The sequence below is a fragment of the Megalobrama amblycephala genome, linkage group LG2, assembly GCF_018812025.1.
Source record: "Megalobrama amblycephala isolate DHTTF-2021 linkage group LG2, ASM1881202v1, whole genome shotgun sequence".
Classification (NCBI taxonomy): Eukaryota; Metazoa; Chordata; class Actinopteri; order Cypriniformes; family Xenocyprididae; genus Megalobrama; species Megalobrama amblycephala.
Genome location: NC_063045.1, coordinates 62,735,077 through 62,760,415, shown reverse-complemented (window position 1 = coordinate 62,760,415; position 25,339 = coordinate 62,735,077). Strand labels below are relative to the sequence as shown.

The 25,339-nt window shown below is 43.0% G+C and overlaps 1 protein-coding gene across 2 annotated transcripts; it reads right to left on the bottom strand.

Moving 5' to 3' along the window:
- Nucleotides 1–54: 54 nt before the first annotated feature.
- Nucleotides 55–23,203, bottom strand: LOC125262590 (beta/gamma crystallin domain-containing protein 3). Of its 2 annotated transcripts, none has more exons than XM_048181433.1 (21): nucleotides 22,480–23,203; nucleotides 21,956–22,034; nucleotides 19,286–19,593; nucleotides 11,717–14,390; nucleotides 11,585–11,629; nucleotides 11,175–11,293; nucleotides 9,649–9,823; nucleotides 8,231–8,367; nucleotides 7,321–7,447; nucleotides 7,114–7,149; nucleotides 6,907–7,028; nucleotides 6,102–6,231; nucleotides 5,565–5,674; nucleotides 5,079–5,205; nucleotides 4,887–4,919; nucleotides 4,019–4,255; nucleotides 3,801–3,928; nucleotides 3,600–3,723; nucleotides 1,774–1,932; nucleotides 779–938; nucleotides 55–693 (listed from the first exon to the last, which is right to left on the bottom strand). In XM_048181433.1, the coding sequence occupies exons 1-21, from the start codon at nucleotides 22,584–22,586 to the stop codon at nucleotides 605–607; spliced, it is 5,226 nt and encodes a 1,741-aa protein (XP_048037390.1). In that variant the 5' UTR covers nucleotides 22,587–23,203; the 3' UTR covers nucleotides 55–604. The 2 variants fall into 2 exon arrangements, with proteins under 2 accessions (XP_048037390.1, XP_048037389.1); XM_048181432.1 differs by having other exon boundaries at nucleotides 19,286–19,590; nucleotides 21,950–22,034; nucleotides 22,480–23,202.
- Between the last annotated feature and the right edge of the window lie 2,136 nt (nucleotides 23,204–25,339).

Genomic DNA, 25,339 nt, shown 5'->3' with positions numbered 1-25,339 from the left:
AAATAGCAGCTTAGACTGTTCAGCCAAACATCTTATTCAAACGAACACACATAATGAATTTTACATCTTACATTTATTGTTTTCTCAGATTCGTTCCACTTTTAAAAATGCCGATTATGAACATCACTGTACACATTATACGGTTCAGCGTTCCTCTGACTCTTTACACACGTTGCTGTTCCTGAAGGACTCCAGTGAAATGACTGTGTTTACTGTAGACCATCTGAACACTTTCACCTCCGTGACGCTACAGCTTGAGCCGACAGAACAAGTCTTTGCAACTATTCATCCAGGCGGATTAAAGGGAGAATCCAGCAGGACTTCACCTGAAGCGCACGTGAGGTTTCTGGTAGTGCAAATGTGCTTCGCAAGATAAAAACAACCATACAGAGCCGCTTCTCTCTGGTTCTTCCACCTTCACAGTGCACTTTAAAACTGGACTACACACTTTTTCAGGAAAATGGCCCAGAATCAATTATTGGCTTGAGGGCGAGTAGCTAAAAAAAATCATAATTATTGGCTTTGATCTCAATTAGGCCAAACTGTCCAGGCTTCAGTCCCTGATATCATCTGTCCATGTTCTCGAAGTGTGATTGTGTCCGTATCACAGCACGTCGATGTCCCAGGTTTGCGCAGCGTTGTCGGCACAAAGCAGACTCAGAATCAGCTGGTCTCGGTCAGATTCACGTCCACCTGAGACAAACGCAAGACGCTCCGTTAAGAAGCAAACACGCACTCCAGATTTCCACCGGGACACTGATGAGACTCTGAGACTTACCTTTGAGGTCCAGCACCAGGCTGCGGTTTAAATGCGAGCAGATGCTTCCATCCTCGTTGAGACTCCACCGCTGGTTCACGCGCCCATGTTCCTCCCATAATGCCACTCTGGCCCCAGCACAGGCCTTGGCACCGATCACAGACAGACAGCCGCGCCGCGCCTACACAAACACAAACACACGCGGTCACTGAATCACTGCTGATGACTGACCGTCGGCTGAGTCTCTGAAATACAACATCACATGACAATGAAACTCGTTTTCTGAAAACTATGACAAAATGAAACAATGACATTTTATCTAGAACAAGACTTAATATCTGTCAAACAGTGCTCGAAGTTGGCCGGTACGCACTGGTACCCTAACTTTTTCTTGCGCGTTGGCACTTCTGACATGTTGACGTTTGACCATCCCAGGAACGTGATTTCAACCGATGGGGTTGAAACAAATGATGCTTTATTAACAAAATTCGTGAGGAGCAACATTTAAATAATCTGACTAATCATCACGTCATTTCAGCCAGCTGTCAGCAATCAGTAGTCAACATATCTACCCAATCAGCATGAGTGAAGCGCTATATATAGACACAGTCCCTCCACCACCCCGTCTCCTCACACTCGCCTGGTTACTTTCCTAACCAGAAATACAGGGTGAGTACTCTGGGTCGGGTCAAATACCGAGCTCGGAGCCCTCTCCTCGGACAGCACGCCAAATACGGATACTATTTACTCTATTCGGTTATTTGTAAGTGTGAACTCGTGAAACTACTTTAACCAACCAAGTGGAGCATATCCACACTGCATAAAACAATCTAGTTTTACCAACTATCTTACAAATATCCAAGGAGACAGTTTGTGAAGTTCAGCTCATACTTTGGTTTAGAATGTCAATGTTTCAGACAGAAGAATATTTTTATCTGAAAGCCTCCAGATTCTCAACACATCACATCTGTCGAGACTGTGTTTTCAGGACCGTTCATGGTCGGAAAGAGACTGACCGTGTTCTTCAGAAGGCCGTCGGTGAAGATCCAGCGCTGTGTGTCCAGAGAGCGATCAGCCGGACTCAGGAAGACTTTCGCTGGAAAGGAGCAGTCTTTGCTCTCAGTGGTCAGAACTGAACCCAGAACTCGATTCCGCACCTGAACAAACACTTTCGGCTGAGGAGAAAAGAATGACTTTAAACCAAGACAGGAAAAGACATGAAGACATTTACTTGCTCAAAGCTTCGGTGTTTTAGACAACTGATTCACTGCAAAACTACACATCAAGTACTCTGATTAAACGAAACGGAAAACTAAAATCACGTGCAAACTAATAATGACTTGATAAGAACACATACACACTCAATAATAATAGCTTCGCGAAAGTTTAGGCAAAAATCCTAATTGCTCATTATCTTCATTGACTCATACAATTCATATTAAAGTGCCTTTTAGTGCAGTGAACGGCATGCCATATTTTAAGTAGACTACACATCCAGACCACGCTGAGAAGTGTTCCTGAATGAGTTTACTGCTGAGTTTAAGCACTAGTAAATCAAAACAGTGTTCAACTTCACATTTCTCCTCTTGGCAGCATAAAAATAAAAGTTTACTCAAACTGTTATTCAGTTATATACAGCAAGCAAGCAAAGAGCTGGAGCTGAAATGTGTGATATATGACAATATTAGATCATGAACATTTAAAATGTCTCCACGATCTGCTTTCAAAGACAGATTTTTAGTATCGAGCTACACGTTCTGTCAGCTGCAGTTCTGTGGCTGTTTTTGATGATCATTTCTATCGTGGTTATTGTGGACATTGCAGTTCTTTGTCATCATGAAAGTTTATTATTTGCATGTGTTTTAAAGCCTCTCCAGTTTAAACTCAATTGAATTAACTCAGACTCTGTTCTGTCTCACAGCACTAGTACTAAACTAAGTTTGCTTTCATGTCTTATTGCACTTAAACTGTCAAATACACACAAGGTTTGCATAAACACAGTCTGTTATGTCTTAAGTGAATGTAAACAGAAATTGCATGTGCATTCGCTCTTAAAGTGACAGCAGCCTATTAAACCTGCTGCTGTCTGTCATTAATGTTAATCTAACAACAAAAGACAAAGAGAAAATCACTCACTGAAGAGCAATCACCTTTGCTGCTTTAATAAGAATCTATGTATAATTTACACTTATTTATTCAATTTCTGACTTGACAGCTACAGTTAAATAGACATACTTTACCTGAACATTTTAAAGCATTTTGTTTCATTTGTATCCTATTGTTTGTAATTTGCATCTCTGTTCTTATTTTTAATAGCAAATGTATAAATATAATATAAAGATAAAATAATGAAATAATGTCAAATAAGATTATTGTCATATCAATCACCTACTTTGGCTTCAATGGTCTGTCATTCATTTTTCTTTTAGGTTTTATTCCCTGGTAGGGCTATATTTTTCTAATGAGGACATTAATTACTGCTCAGTAACAACATAGCCCTGAAGCCAGTATGAACAAGAATCATGACAAGATCATATGATATTTTTGTCATATCGTCCACCCATCAAATCAGCCCGAGCTCTGCGATCTCTGACAAACTCCCGTTCTAATAATAATAAAAAAAGTCTACACTGCTAAATGAATCAGTCATTTACATTATCTTTACACTTTGTTGGTTACGATTCATGAACTCGCGCTGAACAAAACACTGGCCGTTTGAGCGGATTTCTTCTGCGCCTTTGATTGGCCATTGCATTTTAGTCTGTGATTGGTTACAATGTTCGACGCTGCAAAAACACGGTGTAAATGTGGTGTTGACTAGTTAATTGCTGGCTGAACTGACCTGTTTGAGAGGCTTCATTGATCCGATCGTCTCCCAGCCGCTCTGATCCCCCCAAACCGGATATTCTCCTGGCTCCACAAGCATCTGACGGCCCTTAAAATGAGCGTATTCATATGCGGCCCACCTGCGAGACGACAGCAGCATGTTCGTCACTGTGATTCTGAGGATCATTTACACAGGAAGTAGTGAACAAGCTCTTACAGGCCGCTGTTGACTCTCACAGACTGGCTGTAGAAGTGGCTCACGTTTTCCACGTCTGAGAACAACGTTTCTTCAAGGCCCTCAAAACCGCTGAGAGAAAACAGGCTCACGGACGGATCTGTGAAACTCTGAACAGAACGGAGAAACACTAACTCACATACGAATGTCACGAAAAGTTTATTTCTTGTATCTACTGAAATACGCTCTCATCGACTCACGTATGGAATGGGCTTTAAAGACTTGATGGCTGTCGATATACAGCCACAGGAAGTGAGATCAGGGTAAAGCCCCTCCCCCAGGATATAATGGTTACCAGAATATCCCTCCTCATCGAACAGCAGCCAACTTCCTCGGATCACCCGGAAGGACACGAGGCCTGTTAACCCACAGCTGGGAACTTCGCTCTCAAACTCTCGGCTCTCGCCGCCGTACCGTGTCTGGCTGTAGGCGCGTAGCTGCGCTCAGAGAGAAACACATTAGCGGCACACGCCGGACTCCTTAGGCTGTGTCCCAATTCAGAGGCTGCATCCTTCCAGGTCCACGAAGGTCAAACAGAGCGTTGTTAAATGGGACGGTCTAGCCTACGGAGGATTGCTCTTGTCGCCTAGCAACTGTGACAGCTGCCGTTGACGAGAGGCAGTAATGTTTGTTCTGGACATTTCTGAAAGTTATATTCAACTGGATTCACAACCTGTCTAAATATGTTCACCTTGGACCATTTATGTCAGGGGTGTCCAATCCTGCTCCTGGAGGGCCACTGTCTCCAACACCAGCTAAACACACCTGAACCAGGTCTTAACAGGCATTCTAGAAACTTTTCCAGGCAGGTTTGTTGAGGCAAGTTGGAGCCAAACTTTGCAGGACAGCGGCCCTCCAGGAACAGATATGGAAACCCCTGATTTATGTACAAAATACATTTGAACTGCTTTAAAGTTTTAATGTTTACATTTGTATTGTTAGAAGTTCAAACCCAATGCTTACATTTAAAAGTGTAATCTGGCATTTTCTCTCAAAAAAAATCAGGATGCAGCCTCTGAATTGGGACGCAGCTTTTGTATGTTAGCGGCACATGAAATGCAAACATACCAAAAACTTTGGTTCCACGATCCGACAAACTCCCTGTGGGGAAAATGAGCTGCATCAATGAAGGTCTGTCATGTAACCATCCACACACACACACACACACACACACAGCACTGCGTGACTCTGATTCAGTGAACTCTAAACACTCCCTCATCAAGAAGCATCAGTTCAAGCGCTGGTCTGTGTGCGACTCACCCTGTGAACGGGCCGCAGTGACTGAGCTGATCTCCGGCCGTCGGCCCACGGCAGCAGCCCTGGATACTGGCCTTTCTCCAGAACATACTGCTCTCCAGTGAAACACCTGCTGCTGTACGCCACCCACCTGAAACACCGACGCCACACATCAAACTCCCGCTGCTAAGAGCCGTTCACACCAAGGACGAGAACTATTACGATAACTACAAAGAAAATAGCAGAGTCCACACCACAGCTATAATGATAACGACGAGATCATTGGAATCACTCTCAGAGCGACTAATAAATGATAAAAACATTGACCGCCATCCTGTTTTAAAGAGCTCAAGCATTTAAAGCGGCAAACGACAAAACTGCAGCACGCTTAGAATAACGATAATGTCCGCTGGCGTGGGCGCTAATATAGTTATCGTTACGGTTATAGTTCTTGGTGTGAACAGGCCTTTACTCTCTGACACTTATCACGGTTATGAAATGCTTCCTCACGCTCCGCTCTTTACGCTGATGCCGTCAGCTTCCTGCAGATCGGGGACGTCCAGATGCACGTCGGTTTCCTCATCTGATCTCTTCAGACACACTGACGGCTCCAGGAAATCCTGAGGGAAAGACTGACGCTGACGTTACGGTGTCATTGCGGTGACCTGCTGCGGTCGCTCACAGGCATCAGGGCAGTTCTGTTGTACTGTAATGATTTCAATAATCTTTTCTTATCCTCTTTTTCTCATTTTTAATTCCAAAATACTTGAACATGAAACATGATCTTGAGCAACAATATAGAGTCGATTAAATAACACACTGGTCCTCACTGGCATTTTCACCTGCTAAAAAAAGGTGAAGCGTTTACACGAGCACAGGACCGAAGAAGAGTGTTTAAGGACAGACTGATAACATGAAACGCATCCAGTTATTCTGCTGTCAAACGCTGACATTCAAAACAGGCCACTGACGCACACGTGTGCAGGACAGACGCGACAAAGAGTATGAAAACGCAGCAGACGAGACGAGGAGATCAGGAATACTCACAGTCTGAATGTAGCGCAGCGATTGGATTGACAGCTCTGTCCCACCGAACAGTCGCGTACAGTCGGCGTATTCACCCTCCTCCAGCACACACTGATGACCTCTGAACCCTTCACTGGAGAAGCCCACCCATCTAACACACACACACACACATATATATTACAGAACATTCTTCAGGAGAAGCCCACCTGTTCACCAAACACACACACCAGCACACTGTGATCATGTGACTGATAGAAACATCAACTGCTGTCAAAAGAGGAAAACACACACTGGACGAGAAGCGCTAACACTGGAACACACACTTCTTTCTGTTAAAAATGCCATGTCATTCACATATTTTTCCATTAAATGACATACATTTGTCCCAAATCACTGTACATAACTTCACACTAAACTGGAATATTGTGTATTGTGCATTTTCAGCAAAATTTTGTGTGGCTTGAATAAAGTCTATGTTTCATATAGAGAGCTGTAATAATATAGACTGGCCTTTCTCTGATTTTCCAGACACTAAACTTCACACTCGTCGACGTCAGGTTCATTCTTTAAGTGAACTTTTAACTGCTTGGTGTTTAGATTCAATGTTTTGGAGTCTTGAGCTGAATGCCACGTGTCTAATGTGAGATGAGCGCAAAAATGACCATGTCTGAACATGCATCATTCCTCACACACACTCACAAACACGCTCACACACACACACACATGCTCACACACTCACATAAACACTCACGCGCTCACACACTCACAACTTTCTATCTGAAATATTAACAGCATCACTCATTTCATGAGAGATAAAGACACGCACATTCCACCTGTGACCCGTAGAGATGAAACGGCCGCGGGTCCCTCGATGTCCCTCAGACGGGGCGTGTGATCCAGCAGCTGCCTGCACTGACCCTGGAACTGCGGCTTCTCAAACAACATAATCTACACAGGAAACACAAAAATCAGATCCAGTGATCTGAGAACAGCTCTGAACATCAGCGTCCATCTGTCTGTCCGTCCGTCTAACCTTTGGGTCCAGTGGTCTCGTCACCCGCAGCCCACCCTGCATCAGAAACACAGGAGAAAAACAGCAGATTTTAGTTTGAAAAGCATCGCTGGTTTGCACTCACCGGCGTCTTCACATCTGAAACACTCACATGGGTTCAAACGACCTCCTTCTAGAAATCCTCTTTCTTTCTGTGTTACATGATGTCGGGAAGCGGTGCCTACGTACCATTTTTAATGGCCGAAGACTCTTCACACAGGACACCAGGGAATCCTGGAGAACAGGCGTGACCCTCCCGTCAGTTTCCAGAACGGCAGATGTTCCTCTGAAACCAGGCTGGTCAAAAACCAACCAGCTGCACACATATTCAGGGAACAAGGACAAAACACATATAACCCACTGTGAGCGCAACATCTGGCTGTTTTTTAACTTGTTGAAGCTTGTCTTGTTGAAAAGAAATAAATGTCAAAATCAATCCAAGCAGACATGTCCTTCGTTAGTAAGAGAAAGATGCTAACCTCATGGCAATGCAATGGGGTTTTTTTAGGGCTGCCCCCTATTAGTCGACGAGAAGAGGCTTAGTCGACCAAAATTTTATTAGTCGCAAGAAAAAAAAATCCACAGGAAGCGGTGAAGTCACGCAGTCTGTGACGGACAGATCATTAACAGCTGATCTATGTGGTAAATACAGTACATCGGGCAGGACATCCACATGCTTGCCTATCATTCATCGACCTGAAATATGGCTTATCATATGAAATATGTAAGTAGTAGCAACTTTAAATGGCCACTCACTTTAACACTAACCTAGAAAAATGTGTTAGTGCGGACTAGTGTGAAAGCTGAATAGTAGCGCGCTTACTGCATGACAGCTAACATGGAGGCGCCGGTGCGATCACTTGCACTTAAAATACTCCATCATTTTTGGTCATACAGATAAGAGTAATACATCTTTTGAATCTGTGAAGAATCTACTTTTATTTGTGTGCACTCACAATAACAAAACCTTTGTAAAATAATGAAAGCAAACAGGGTGCGCTTTCTCCCGTTTTGGCCTTGATCAACTGAGACCTAAACTTCCTGCTTTCTTCAAAACTCAAATGCACTGATGTCTGATGTGATGTCAGGCGTTTCCTACCATCCCGCCTTGACGCAGAGGTCAGAGAGGAAAACAGGGCCGTGTCGCTCCATCAGATCTGATGCAGAATAAAAACAGACAGTCTCTCCCGTTTGAGACGTGCTGGGATATAGATGGATCTCTGGAACACTGTCATCCTGCACACAGCAGTAAGATCAGATGTTTCGTTGTGCTGGCTGAACAAAACACAGGCTTTAACTCCATCAAAGCTCATGAACACAGTACAAACACAGTTCCTGATAAATGTTTGTTAGTTCAGACTCAACTGCCCCAACAGCTTGATAAGTTAACCCTTTGGAGTCGACGAATGCGCCGCCGTTTTTTAGTGGATTTTTTCCACACAGCAGCAAAATCGACTTAAAAGTACTCATTTTTTGTCACACAGAAACAAGTAATACATCATTCGAAACTGAAAGGGTCTACTTTTATTTGTGTACACTTACAATGACAAAAAAAACTTTGTGCTTTTGTAAAATAAAGAAAACAAACACTTTCTGCCATCTCAGTCTCTGTGAACTTCTTTCTGAAACATGTCACAAAAATGAACCGAAACTCAGCAAATCTCGTCACACAGACATGAGAGATACGTCTTTAGAAAGCTTGAAGTGTCTATTTTTAGTCATACAGAAAACAAAACAAATATTCTGTTTAAGTAATCCGTATGAAACCAACGAGAGGTACAGTCTTCCCCGTCGGACCTCATTATTTTTAATGTGACCACACCCATGCGCAGCGCCACGTGAGTCATTATGTTAATTGCAGGGTTTATGATGTCACCAACCCGGGAAGAAACTCGTTGTAGTCCAAACCGGTCGTTTTCATAGCATTAAACTACGATAACTTTAAAAGACAATATCTCTGTTTGCATTGAACTTTCAGCGCTGTAACTTTGCAGATACTGTTTATGCTCAAGCAGCAACATTACACACTAACTAAAGTTAAATTGCAATGAACCACCCTTTAACTCACCTAGTGAACATCCTGTGAATGCAAAGTCCAAAAATAACAAAACAGGACATTTTCAGGATGCATGCCAAATTTTCACAAGTTCTGCCAATAGGGAGCAAACATTTTGATAGAGACAGTTGAAATTCAGCATGCAGCTTCTATTTGTGCCACTGCTATGGCTGTTCATAATGAAATTTAACCGATACATACAGGGTGACTAGATTTGTAGAATCTGCCACCAGGTTGTGCTATAAGCAGATCATTTATATTCTTTTAAGTCTGTTGGTGGGCATAACGTGTATTGATACACCATGAGAATGTTGCAGAACACACCAGCATTTTCTTGTGCCATTTTTCAGTGATGGCGCCACTCATAAGCTACATGTAAAACAAATATACAGCGTAACGTAAATAAAATAATAAAACTTAATCGAATGGAAACAACTGAGAAAGTGGAAGCTTCCTGATACCTTCAGCAGTGTCCTGATGGAGCCCACAGACGGCAGCACGGCACCAAGATCAGTTCTGCTGGGTTCTCTGGTCTCCTCCAGGTTCTGATGGGGTCTTCCACTGCTCTTCACAGTCTGACCCTCCTCCAGAAGAACACATGAGCCACGGTACCACGAATCCACATACAGCAGCCAACTAAACACACACAATGTGAATCCATCATCATCTCAACAAGCAATACACAACAAATTCCTTGTATGTGTAAGCAGCAACACACACACTCTCACACACAGAATTTCAAGGACGTTGCTGTGGAGACCAATAGAGTCTCATATTCTTTGTCTGAAGTAAGTGAACAGAGAACTGAACTGGAAGTGACTGAACACAAAGCATTAAGAAACAAGCAGAAGCAACTGGATGAAATATTCTGAATGATATCAATCCACAGCCTGGAATCATAATCACACTGTGTTTGTTCGCTGGCCATAGGAGAACTGACCCTCCGACTGAGCCTGGTTTCTTCCAAGGTTTTTCTCCATTTCTGTCACAGATTCTGGTTCCTTGCCACTGTAGAACTCTGGCTTGCTTAGTTGGGGATACTTAATATTCAACAATATTACTGATTTGACTGCACTGACACTATTGGATGAGATCTGAGCTGGAAGAAGACATCACTGTTATCTACAGAGCTGCTTTATAGATAAACTGAACTCATTCCATAATTGATGAACTTTACACAGTTATTGAACCAACACTGAACTGACTTCAGCTGAATGACTGTTTACTATTATCTTTTTAGAGCTGCTTTACAGCAGAATTTAACTCTGTTTGCATCACTGAATTTTCCTGTTATTTTCCTGTTTATTACTCTGAAGCTGCTTTGAAACAATCTGCGTTGTATAAAGCGTTATATAAATAAAAGATAAAAACACACAGGACAGGAACACATACGCTGAAAAAATATTTAATGTAAAATGTTTGCAATACACTCCATTAACCTTAAAGAACATCTCAGCATGTGCGTGATGCCATTGTTTTATTCATAAACTCTCTGGATCAAATCAGCCTTCTGTCCACTGCACCAGCACATTTTCACTGGAAAAGTTTATGAAAAACAAAGTTAAAAACACCCCACACACATTTGAGTGCTGCTGAATAATGCAGACGTGTCTGTGGACATGCATTAGCAAGACGACATTGCATAAGCTCTCAGAGCTCTCTTTTAAAACAAGCCAGAAAAATGGAGGCACAATCACTTCATCTATTAGATATAAGCTGCAGCGCTCTTATACACACACACACACACACACACACACACACACACACTCAGTCTCTGTTTGATAGCCAATGGGAGTCCACTTAGACTCAAACTTATGATATGAGCTCATTTCTTATACAGCATCACAACTGGACTGTTACAGCTCTCATCCATAAAAACAAATCATTGTCAAACCATACTCAGCCAGGAAAGATGCTGACTGACATCTGTGTGTGTGTTTTGTTGAAGCATTTTAATGTATTATCTGATGAAAGTAAATATGATCACCATCCTCTCAGCGCATGAAGCGTGGCTCTGTGAGCAAACAAATCCCTCCCAGCATCCTCCACATCATGGCAGATTTCTCTTCTCTCACCGCTGAGCGACTGTCCCTCATAGATGAGCATCTGTGTTTGCAAGAAAACATCAGCAACAGGGACTAAAAGACCCTTGTGCACACATGAATTAGTACAGCTGATGTGAGCATTACCATTATGATCCTGACAATGAGATACTGGCACAATCTGAACAAGTGACGGACGTTTACATTTTAGAGTTTGTGCCCTACATTTACTGGTCCAAAGCCCTACTGGGCAATGCAAAGGAAATGCAGAAAGTGGTCTCAGGTGCTCAGACTGAACACAAACAACCATAAGCATAAGATGCCTAATGAAGGACAGTCAGAGAGATGAACTTACTGGTGTTGGTCTATGGTTGACCTTTCCAAACCCTCCGTTCTCTTCCTGTGAGGACACAAATGAATAAAATAAACTTTTTAACACACGTATATAAGCATATCACATATTAGACTAAAATCAGACTCTGCTTACCATGACCATTGCGTTGCATCCACTACGAAAGAAAAAATGTTTAGTGTCTTCAGGTTCTTCATCACCTGATGGCATTAGTCTGGATTTCAAGTACTGATAGAAAGGAGTATTGGCATTCTTTCCAATATTTCCCAGTGTGCCATCACAGTCCTGCTCCTCCTGTATTTTATCCGGAGCATCATTAGCAGTCTGATCAATATTTGAGTTGTGCTCATGCTCAGCATTTGGCTCAGGTTTGGTCCCAGTGAGCTGGCGGTTCAGTAGAATGCTGGAGTCCTCATCATCTTCCTCACTGTCGTCTCCATGGGAGTAGCGGTAACTCAGCGGTGAGGTGACGGGCCTCGAGGAATCCTCAACTGAACTGCAGATCACACTGGACTGTAGCTTCTCGCTGACCGACTGCAGGAGGGAGAGGATGGACGTTGCCGGCTGCTCAACACTCCTCTGCTCCTCTTCTGTCGCTGGAGGAAACTGCAGCGTCTCCTGCCCCAAGGCTTCCTCACGGCCAAACTCCTCCTCATAGATGGGGGACAGGGAGAAGGGGTACACTTTGGCTCGACGTGTGCTAGGACTGTGCATGGGCCCTGTGTCGTTCACGAACACCATGTCACTCTCTTCCTCCTCGCTGATGACGGCAAAGCCTCCATCTACCTGGTGGAGGTCAAGATCATGAAATCGGGAATGATGGGGAACGAAAGCCGCAGCTCTGCTGGAACTGTCCATGGGGTCGAGGTGAATTCTCCGGCCTGAAACAGACACGGCTGACATTCCAGCATCGGCTAGATTCATACTGAGCTCTGGCTTCAAATGCTCCTCGTGTGTGGCCGGGCTCAGGCTTTGGTCATGGGTGACATCGCAGCGGAACGCTCGGACTGAGGCCCAATGAGAGGGATGGTGCCGCCCTCCAGAGCACTGGACTTCAGTCACGGACAGCTGGACACTCGAATCCGTTCCAGCGATAGAGTCACAAGAGGTCTGTTCCTGCTCACTGCTGCCGGAACAAGGTGCTTCAGTCTCCTCAGATTCATGGCTTCGTATAGCTGGTGCCTGCTGTGTGATTTCCGACATTATATCCGAATCAGTGGTGTCAGATGCGAGACTGTGGCTAGAGGGGTCACTGGGAGTTACACTGAGAGTTTGGCTTTGTTGAAGACTCTTCTGATGTACTGATGAAGCAGTGCCAGGAATGATGATGGAGGTGTCACAGGAACCGTTCAGCTGAGGTCTACAGTTATTGCTCATTGCATTGTCTTTGGCTGTATCCTGAGGTCTCTTCTCCCCTTTATCTTTACATACGAAGACGTCAGCTGTGTGTTGCTCTTGCGAGAGAGACTCCTCTGACAAAACAGGTAGGAAGAGCTTGATGTCTGTTTTGTGAACAACATCCCTATGGCTATGGAGATTTGGGTATAATGGCTCATCAGCAGCAGCACCGTCTCTACCGCTGCTCTTACAGGAACCAGTTTCGTCCACATTTTTTTCCTCAACGAAATATTCAAGAACGGTCTGATTCTCATTTTGAGAGCCAATTGGAGCACTGGTAGTGGTGAGATCAGAGTTCAGTCCCACAAAGCACCTAATATCAGTGTCTGAGCCAGCGATGGACTCGTACCCTGAGGAGGGTGGTGACCTACTGCAGTCCATGTGGCTGCAATTTCCTGCTAGCGCTTCCTCCAGAACAACAGACAGTGTCTGGTCCGACAGCATCACACGAAACTGATGCTCTGCGTCAGTGCCTCCATCTCTACTACCATCTAACCCTTCAAACAGCACTGCCTCTGAGCCTTCATTAAGTTCACAGGTTAAGAGGATGTTATTCTCTGTCTCAGATACTTCCATCTTCTGCAGGGCAGTAAGAGCATTTGTCAGGATGCTGTCCACCATCTGTTTAGACTCCAATCGTAGGACCTCTTCATCTATTCCAGAATCCACCTCAGCCCGTTTCAGCCTGGACTCCTCTGGACGCTGGTGCGTCTGAGAATCCGGGGCTAGATCATCTGTCCTGTTTACAATTACTGATAGCTTTGGTTGCTCTGAGCTCTGTTCTGGAATGGGGAGTGTGTCGTGATGGTCTGTGTTAGAGTCTGATTGTGCGGTTGATAGTGTCAGATCATTGGTGTCCCCTGATACCGTCTCTAATGTAACACTCTGGGCAAGATGCTCCTGTCTGCTGCTAACCGGGTCGTTCAATGGACTTGGTTCTGCTGCTTGAGGAGTTCTGTGGACCTCTACACAGGTAAGCAACCGGTCAGAGTCTGCAACATGAGGGAGTTGGTGGTGGGCTGGAGTTAGTCCAGATTTAACAGTGGGAACCTCATCTAATAAGTCACTCCGGGTCAAGGCGTCCTCTAGTTGTTGTGTCTGTGAAGGAGATGCTTGATTTAGTGCAGTGGGATATTCCTGACAATCAGAGTTCATTGTGTTTACAGAGGAAGAGGAGATCTTATTGTCCTCATGGCTGTAGGTTTGTGTAGCCTCTTCCCCCTCAGAGATGGGCGAATGAAGCTCGACGTGATGCTTCTTCTTTGGTTTCCTGACTTCTCTTAATCCACGGTATGTGCCATAAGTCACCACAGGAGGACAAGATAGATCATAACGTCTCTTCTCCTCTGAGAGCTCTTTGGTGTTGATGTTTATGGCATCACTTCTATTTTGCTCAGTCTGTTCCTGAGATCTGTTGAACAAAAACAGAAGAAAGACAGAGAGACACTAGTAAAGCTATCCCCACACAATTCAATACACAATGAATGGACACCTAAACAGGACAGACGACCAAACATTCGAGATCTATTGAAGCACACACTCATGACGTTTGTAGTGCTCTCTGTGTGTCATATTGCTCTTATGTAAAAGCAGAAAGTAAAGCAACACTCTCATTAAATATTTATAAGCAGCATCTACACAAAAGCACCTACTGCCTGTAGGCGCAGTACAGAAACCATCACATTATTTATCTCATGTGACAAAACATACAGAAGGCACTGCTGATGTACACAGTCAGAGCAACGGCAGACAATGGCTAACCCTAAGTCAGAAGACACTGATGAACATGATGACTGAAGGTCAAAGTCATTTGACTTATAAAGTACATTTAAAAATAACAGATGTTGTACCAATGTCCTGTACAATGCAAATAAATACAAAAATACAAAGTTCAAAAAATTAAAAGAAAAGATTTAATGCTAACCCATTACAAAACAATTAAACATTATAAAATATTAGGGATGTGACGATCCGGTACTCAGTATATCGGTGCTGGTCCGATACAGACCTTTTCTTACCGGACCAGGAATTGAACAGTACGGGACCGATCCGAATTCGATACTGTGCGTTACCCATGGTTGTTACCGACAAGCTCAAAAAAAGCCACCACAGGTTTAGTGAATTATATTCCAAGTCTTCTGAAGCCATTAAATTGATTTATTTGATGAACAGACAGTACTATATTACAATGTTAATTTTACTCTTCTCTCTGCTAACCCTAACCTTCATCTTCAAACAGCATGTCTCGCTCAGTTACTACAGTCAGCACGGTAAAACTCTCACCAAAATGTTCCAATGTTCCCATTATTATGCACAATATAGCTGGAGTTTATTGGTCATTCAGAATGGTATGGTACTTGTTGGATGAACCGACTGGAGTAGAGGACTGAATAAAAATCATTCACACAGCAACTGGAACTGTTAGACAGATGCAATAGTCTCAGTGTTGTGCGCACACAACATACCTTCTCTTGTTCTCTGTTATAAACTTTTCATTGCAGAGCGAAGGAACGAAGGAAGCACTGGCGCTGTTGATCAAGTAAACATTTGCTGGATGGACACACATTAGAGTGTACCCTCGAAACATTCTCATGACAGGACAGCAACATATTGGAGTGTAACTTAACTGAATGAGTGAAATGAGTGAAAAAAGGAAAGCAGAAAATACTGAACATTTCATCAGGCATCTCTAGCTCATTCTACAGTCATGCCAGTACAGCCATGTGAATCATGTGAGAGAGAGTCACTCAGCAGAATTTTTCCCAGCAGGCTCTAACTAGACAAACACGGAACACATAACACTATTACACATTATTTACTTAAAACACTTATTTATATCTCAATTTGCACACATAATTGTACATACATTTGTCTATAATATATATTGTCTTTTGCTTTTTTTGCACTTTGTCTATCTTGTAAATTTGTATATTATTATTTTATTCTTTTTATTATGTGTCTAGTCTTGTCGCTGTTACTCTGTTGCACTGTGGAGCTTCTGTGACTAAAACAAATTCCTAGTATGTGTAAACAACATACCTGGCAATAAAGATTCTGATTCTGACACTTGAATCTCAAGCCAATTGTGATATAAACAGGATTTAAAATAAGAAGTGTCACCTTAAGTAAGACAATGAAAGAACTGAGGTGTTTCTATTCTTGGACTCACAAACGTGGACTGAGTGAGAGTAAATCTGTTTTATCAGCTAGGCTTCCTATCAAACATGGATTCACAGTGGACTAGCTTACAGTTTCTGTTCTGGGATTAACCATTACCACCACTATTTTCATTATCAGCACAGCGTCAGCGAAGAGACAGATGTGAGGCTCCTCGGACGTCTTTTGTTATTCCATCCTCCATTAGCCAACAGCAGTGACACACACACTCACACACACACACTCACACACACACACACACTCACACACTCACACACTCACACACGCACACACGCACTCACACACGCACACACACGCGCACACACACGCGCACACACACGCGCACACACACGCGCACACACGCACACTCACGCACACACACACACTCACTCACTCACACACTCACACTCACTCACACACTCACACTCACTCACACACTCACACACTCACACTCACTCACGCACACACTCACACACTCACACTCACTCACGCACACACTCACACACTCACACACTCACACACTCACACACTCACGCACACACTCACTCACACACACACACACACTCACACTCACTCACGCACACACTCACACACTCACACACTCACGCACACACTCACTCACGCACACACTCACACACTCACACACTCACGCACACACTCACACACACACTCACACTCACTCACACACTCACACTCACTCACACACACACACACACTCACGCACACACTCACACACTCACACACTCACGCACACACTCACTCACGCACACACTCACACACTCACACACTCACGCACACACTCACACACACACTCACACTCACTCACACACACACACTCACTCACACACACACACACACTCACACTCACTCACGCACACACTCACACACTCACACACTCACGCACACACTCACACACACACTCACACTCACTCACACACTCACACTCACTCACACACACACACGCACACACACACGCACACGCACGCACACGCACACACACGCACTCACACTCACTCACACTCACTCACACTCACTCACACACTCACACTCACTCACACTCACTCACACACTCACACTCACTCACGCACACACTCACACACTCACACTCACTCACACACTCACACTCACTCACGCACTCACACTCACTCACGCACACACTCACACACTCACACTCACTCACACACTCACACTCACTCACACTCACACTCACACTCACTCACTCTCACACTCACTCACACTCACTCACACTCACTCACGCACACACTCACACACTCACACTCACTCACACTCACTCACACTCACTCACACACTCACACTCACTCACGCACACACTCACACACTCACACTCACTCACACACTCACACTCACTCACACTCACACTCACACTCACTCACTCTCACACTCACTCACACTCACTCACACTCACTCACACACTCACACACTCACACTCACTCACACACTCACACACACACTCACTCTCTCACACACACACTCTCTCACACACACACACACACACTCACAGAGTTTCACTCTTCAGGACGTTAAACTGCACATGAAACACTGACACACCACTATCTGAAGCTCTGACCTTTAAACAGGTTTACAGAGAGGAACACATTAATGGAATAATGTTCCAGTGCTCAGAGAGTGACATCTGACTGCATGAATTCCGCTGGTTTGGTGTTGTTTTGTGCCCTGCGGATCTCTGCGGTTTCTTTCTGCTGATTAACTGTCTGTCCGCCTGTCAGGCTTGTCTGAACTAGTGCCTCGACAGATCGTCTGCCTGTAGGACACTAAAGCTTCTGGTTGCCATGATTCAATAACAAAGCCATTTCATTAGAGAAATGAACAACTTTTCTAATACTCTGAAATAAATTGCAAACACAATACATTTTACTCTTATTTATCTGTCGCTGTACTCACACATCAACATGCCGCTTTACCACCTCATGACAATGACGTTTGCTTCGCACTCCATTCAATGAACTTCAAGAAGATGATTATTCACACAAAACACCACAAATTCATCCATCTTCAAGTCAAGTACATTTATCGGTATAGCACTTTTTACAATACACATTTCCAAAGAATCTTTACAGAAAGTCATACTGTCAACAATGCCGTAGTGCTTTAACATGGAGTGAGCTTTAGTGCTGGGCGATATGACGATACATATGATATGACAGCTGGTTTTGTTCTATTGATAGATTTAAATATTAGTTGATTTGGGTTAGGGTTCAAAGCATTCAAAAGTTCATAATGCATTAATGAAGATATGATTCGGTATACACACAAATAACTAATCATTTTTTGTTTATCCAATTGAAAATGTTCCCAAAGTGTAACCAAATAAACACACACACACACACACACACACACACACACACTCACACAATCCAATGTAAACCAGCTGTATGAAATCACTGAGAAACAGACAGGAACGCGTCACATACACTGTGAGAAACAACCGCAGCTGTTTACAGCTCAATAAAATGCAGATATGATGCACAATCATCAGAGTTCAGATCGTTTATCTGGTTAGACGTCGTATCAACAGCTTCTGTGTGTGACATCACAACTGATAACACATAAAACACCGGAGCAGCAGCTACACAGGAGAAAACTGCCACACGAGTTACAGGATGATGAACATCATCCTCACGTGATCCTTTTGGCAGCACGTCTTAAATGAAAAAGCACTGTGGATGTTCAGGGCAGGTTTGATGACATCATCAGCAGGCGCCAGGCCTCAGGGGGCTGCAGTCACATGAAGTGAAGTATGAGAGAAACCAGTATGTCCTCGACACACACATTCCCTTTAGCCATGTAAATCAAAGACTTCTATCACTTTTATATGAACAAAACTTTGAAATAAAAATTGTAATTTATTTATTAATTGCTTTTCTTTTTTAGGAGGTTTTGTCAGATTGATCTTACTTCTGGAGGCAAACTACAGCTAAACACATAAACACACATACAGAACACACACACACACACACACACCATCCAGCTGTGCAAGACATCTGAAGTAACTTCACAATGTTGTTGTTCAGGAGTGTGTTTATATCACACTAAGCATCAGTGCAGCCACACACACACACACACACACACACACACACACACACACAGTCCGATGCTGATGTGACTTACTGTGTGTGTGTGAGCTCTGAATGACACACAGACGGCTCCACCGGTTCCTCCCTTCCTCCGCTCTTCGGTGTGTTTGCGCTTGTTTCCGTCTCTCTCTGTGCTGTAATCAGGCCACTGCTGTCCGTGTCGGTCTGTCTCTCTCTCTGCACTCGGGCCGGTTCTGCCCGGCTGAATTGGAACAGGCTTCCCAGGCGTCTGAGGAATCCGTCTGCAGGAGGTGCTGTGGAGACGGATTGAGGAGTCGAGCCCCCGTCCTCCGTCTGTGACGCGCTGCTTCCGTCCGGAACGTCAGACGGCTGCGACTCCTGCGAGAGAACAGAGAGTGTGAGCGTCTTCAGTAGCAGCAGAGCAGCAGCAGCGCCCCTCTCTCTCTCTCTCTCTCTCTCTCGTGCTCACGGCCCTCCCCCAGCACATCCCACCCTAACCCTTAACCCCTTCAGTGCTGGTGTGCTCCATCTGACTGACAACACTGGGTCTGACAACGTTACAAAACTAAAGCATCAAAACCAAAGAAAGAAAGAAAAGAAAGAAAGGATTTTCTTAGTTCTTAATTCTGTCATTTGCAGCCTAAAGCAGTGGTTTTCAGTCCCGGTCCAGATTCTCTCTTATTTAACACACTTGAGTTTCACAAACAGCCTCTCTGTTAAATACAATAATTCCCTACTATAAAGTACCCAGATGACCCACTACTTCCAGTGAGATTCTTACTATCCCATGAGGCCACGGGAGAGGATTTATGAATGTCAGTGAAACAACGCAACTGATGCTGGTAGATCACATGACAAAGACAACATGGCGGATGTAGACATTTTTATGTAACTGACTTCTTTAAGAAAAAATTAGATGACTAGCAACACAGACTGACAACAGCAGGCATGATCGGATGGTTTTTGAGTCACTATTAGTGGACTTTTGAAGCTGTCCTATATTTATGAGATCAAAACCACTGGCCTAAACGCCTGTTTCAAAACCAAGAATATGATTCTTAAAAAAGGCTAAAAGTTAGAGATGTGTCACTCCTAATTTTTCATCTAAGAGTAATTCATAAAGCATTTTAACACTAAAAGTCCCTCAGAGAAACTCAGAAACCATCCAATCATTCCTGCTGTTGTCAATCCGCGTCACAACCGAGGAAATATATTGGAATATTACGATGACATTGACTTTTTAAAATGGTACCGGGAAGGTGTTTTCTTAGTTTTAGATGTAGTTAGTGCAGTTTGCCTTTCTTTGTTTTATCTTTAGTGGTTCTGAATGTGATTTAAATATATACTCTAATTAGTTTAAATGATAAGGGAAACTGAATGGAATTAGCCACAGAAGTACTAATTGATTATGTTATGTATAATAAATTATGTATGTTATAAACTATACTATAATGTTCTATACACACACATATATATAATAGTGTGTTTCATACAGTATACTTCTATATTTCTATCTTTATATATTTCTCCTTTCTGCTGTCTGTCTGCTACACTTCTCCACCAATCACTGTACGAGATTTCAGAGCGCATTCATAAAAGTGACATCATCCATAGTAACGAGCTCAACCCGCTTTAGTCTAATATTAAAAGTTAGTAAAACTTGCTCTGTAGAGTTTTGTGAATCAGTTTTAAGCTAAAAACTTCTAGATAGGAACTCTTAGTGTCAAGATAAAAAAGTGATTATTAAAATTTTATGGTTATAGTTATTGATACAGTTTTTGTTATGAACGAGCTTTAAAGGTGCTACAGAGGATGTTTTCGACGACTGAGACACCAAAGACTGTTAGTGAGTTTTTGAAATGAGCGCATGCGTAAGAACAACCTCCTTCACAGCTCATTTCAAGGGAACGCCTCCCAAAACCCGTGCACGAGTATCGGAACACGAGTGTTTGTTTACCACCGGCATTCGCTGTGTCGTGTTAGTGGATTCATTATGTCGGACTCACCGCAGGTAACTCGTAATCTGCAGTTGTTACTCCTGACAAAAACATTGAATGCGGCGCCTGTGGAGAGTTACTGGAGCGCGCACGTCTCTCACAAGGAACGTCATGGCAGTGATTGACAAGCCAGAGGGCCAATCGATGATCGCGTAAACAATTGGCTGATGTTTTTAAGGCCCTACCTTGTGCACAGATGATGTATATTAATATTATTCCTTTCAGTGCACCTAATAAATAGTCTTTTATCAGTTAGTAAAGACAGTTTCAAGTAATATTGCAAAAATGTATAAAACAAAACATCCTCTGTAGCACCTTTAAATCTCAAGCCATCTTAATTCTGTCAAAGATCCCTGGAAGCCGATCAGAGTTAAACAGACGGGTCCGTTCTCACTGACAAACACAACAAACTCAGAGGAAGAACCGCCTGGACTTCTGCTGCCACTGACACAATTTAACAGAAAAGAACAGAAAACACTCGTCTAGATGTTTTCAGAGCAGCCAATAAAACATGAAGAACAGGAATAAAATTATAATTGCAAACAAATGATGTGATGTGACTTCATTTGACATTTGTAGATGAGAATATTATAATGTTTAACTCTGTGACACTGTGCGCACACACACACACACACACACACCTGTCCAACACAACACTAAACACACTGTAACACTTCCTCTTGAACATCCTGACACACACACACACACACACACACACACACAGTGTGTGTCAGTCTCACCTGTGCTGCTGCTGCTGCTGCTTCTGACGCGTTCAGGTGTTGTTCAGGTGTTTGAACTGTGGATCCATCAGTCTCTCTGATCTCACTGAAGGAAATAAACAAATCAGAGGAATATGCAAAGCATTGATAATAAACTCTCTCCTACAAACACACACACATTAGATACTGCCTTCAGCTTCAACTGTTCACGGATATCAGATTCTCTCCAGAGGCGAGAGACAGACATGAAGCAGGAGAAGACTGACACACCCTGCAATTGTCCTGCTATTAAATGACTCTTTTCTTCTAAATATTTCCAGCCCGTTTTGACAGGAGAAAAAAAACCCGGAATAAAATCATCTGCACGAAAGACACTTGAAATGCAGAAGAACAAACAGTGTGATCGTTTCATTGGCACAGACTGGCACAGAGAAAACATGAAACACCTCAAACACGACAGAAACATGCTCACGAGTACAAACAGGCTTCGGCTTCACTCGTTTAAGAGCTAAAAATAGAAGGAAGGAAGAAAATGAGCTGCTGAGACAAACCTTTCATTCCCCTCGGTGTCCACAGATTTACTTCTGGAAAAGAATCTGGAAATGTTTTTGGCGAAATCCTCGTGCCAGGACATCTGCCTCTTGACATCGGACATCATGTGGACACAAACTAAACATCTAAGAAGACTTGAGAGTCAAATAAACCGAGCGATCTGATTCTTATCTCCATTTGACCGTGTTGTAACAGATCAGACTGAAGCCCGAAGAGAGTTTGAGGAAGTTTGTCTGGGAGGAGTCAAAGTCAATGATCAACTCATGGAAGAATAGAAGAGTATTTCTGATATAACTAACGTTAACGATATCTACAGCTACAGTGAGAGAAAAACCGCGTCTCGTGTAAATAAAACCAGCTGTTAGTGAATCTGCAGATGCTGACTGGCGAATAAACGCGATGAACAGTGATGTGTGAAAACAAAAGAGCGACTAAAGCGGTTTAATTGTGTCAGTAATAAAAGCGTGATGTTTTTAGATAAATAAACATTAAAAACCAACAACATACAGTCATTTCCCTGGTTCATAAGCATGCATGGATAGAAATATAACCAGCCTTGACTTTACCATGAATTCTATTTGGATTCTGTTCAGCTTTACACGCCTGTGCTGAAGTTACTACAGTAATACACTCCTCCTGCATTCAGAGGAAATGTGGACAATAACGGGACATTACAAGCACTCCCTCTGATCGTGTGATCGATGAATTTACTGATAGATGATCGATGTTTCATGGGATGTTCGTATCTTTGGGTTGTTTATCATTTCTGCTCCAGTGGCGCCATCGTGTGTTCAGTGATAGAAACGCGTTTGCGTTTAATCAATTTAATTCAGTTAAAAGAAATAATAATAAAATTGTGATAATCTGTCATAGTTTACTCCCTGTTATGGCTTCAAACACAAAACAAGAACCAAACGGTTTTGCAGACTTTCATTGTACGGACAAAATAAAAACCACTGAGACATTCCTCAAAATATCTTCCCAAACATGTTTGGGACAAAATGAGGATGAGTAAATGACAGAATGATCTTCTTTTTTTTTTTTTGACAAACTGTCCATTCTGTTAGCATCAGTGAAATTCAGAAAACAGCTTTGATTCATGATTCATATGATGTGAAAGGGCTCTGAATGTATATTTTAAAGATATTTCAATAAATACAAATGAAAAGCAAACTAAAACAACATCAGTTGTACAGGCACAGGTGAGCAGAGAATATCAGTGAAACGGTGAGGTTTGAGTCTGAGCAGCGCTGCCTCAGATTCCTCTGAACACACACAGATCCAGTGAGAATAATAGCTGTAATTTTTAACAGGCAGCTCTCTGAAATAAAACATATGTGTCACTCTTTCATGGAAAAGCTCATGTGGGCTCAGAATGAGACTGAACATAATTGGAGCCACATTTATTAAAAGAGCTGAAAATGAGGCTGACAGTTCTAGCAGAGGAAACAGATCCCATGTAATTTAATTATCTGTTTATTTTCAACAAAACCCATTTCATTGAGAGGTGTTTTCATCTTCTCACAGAGAGCAGCAGTCCTGGTGTGTTTCCCTGATGTGATGAGGAAGACGGAAGCCAAATAAAGGAGTGTTTCTGCAGTCATTTTCACTGGATGTTTTAATGGAAAGCTTCAGGCAAATGGCGCACTGTTTGCCTAGTTCAGTAAATGGGCACTGAAACCAGCAAAACATTAAGCTTGAAACAGATTCTTCAGGACAAAAACAAAACAAAACTGTTTGACTGTTAAAAATGTCACCTTTAACAGGAGAAACCTGAGATCTAAAAGAAAGTGTTCAATATCCCTGTTAAAGCGTGTCCCGTCATGAAACAGAGGCGCGTCCTGATGCACTTGGACATTTGGAAGGCCAGAGGAGACTGACTGCGGTACGGTGAGCATTTATACGGAAAGCTGGATGAACATTTCGTCTTTGGCATCTGTTGTACAACATGCAAAGCCGGAAGCCATATGTCTGCCATCAGTATGAAAAAACACAGTCCAGGGGCCACCAAACTGAGTAAGAGTTATTAGTCCCCCGGGGCCACAGGATAAAAGACCCTGTGATATTATAAATGCAGAGCTACATTTTCCAGAGCAAACCTTCATTCTTCAGCACGGCGATGCTCCGGTCTGGGTTTCATCAGAGTTCTAGTACATCATTCCACTGACAATGAAAGATTGGTTTTGCTTGTGTGATCAGCACTTAATGAAAACAGTCTGTAATTCCAGATTTGGCACTATTTTGAAAACACTTTATGAAAACTTTATGAAGAGCGTTTGGAGTCGGTGGAAATGCGTCTGGTTGTAGCGGGTGAAGTCCAGCTAATTGTGGAGCTTTACAGGGTCAAACTGCATTAGGCCTGTGGAATAAATGTTTTCCACATGCTTATGAGAGACTGAATATTCAAGAGCCAGATTCACAGCAGCTCAATGGTTTCATGGTGAATTGTATAGTTTGGGTTTATTTGGTTGTTGTGGAACACGTTGGTCAGAGAAAGAACAGAGTTTTATTGGATGTTACTGATCTGAACTCTAAATCTGAACACACACACACACACACACACACACACACACGCACTGATTCATGCAGCCTGCAGGCGATCTTCACATGTACCGCAGGTGCAGCGACTGACAGGCCTCTACAGTGTCGATTTTCTCTTAATAAATGACTCGACTAATGACGGTGAACAGAGGTAAACTCTCTCCAGAGAGACTGCTAACCACTTCATCTAACAGCACAACACGAGCCGTTTAAACATTTTAGTCTGTTTAGAAGGATGATTGTGTGTCTAATAGGTCAATGATTAAGTGATTTTCAGCAGCCGTTTCTCAGGCTGCCGAAACCATTTCAAACCTCTAC

Coding starts and splice junctions, on each gene's coding strand:
- LOC125262590 (XM_048181432.1), bottom strand. CDS start 22,586: ATGATGTCCGATGTCAAGAGGCAGATGTCCTGGCACGAGGATTTCGCC. Junction 19,591..21,949: donor CAGCAGCAGCAGCAGCACAG/GTGAGACTGACA, acceptor GTTCTCTCGCAG/GAGTCGCAGCCGTCTGACGT. Junction 5,206..5,564: donor ATCAGCGTAAAGAGCGGAGC/GTGAGGAAGCAT, acceptor TCGGTGTTTCAG/GTGGGTGGCGTACAGCAGCA.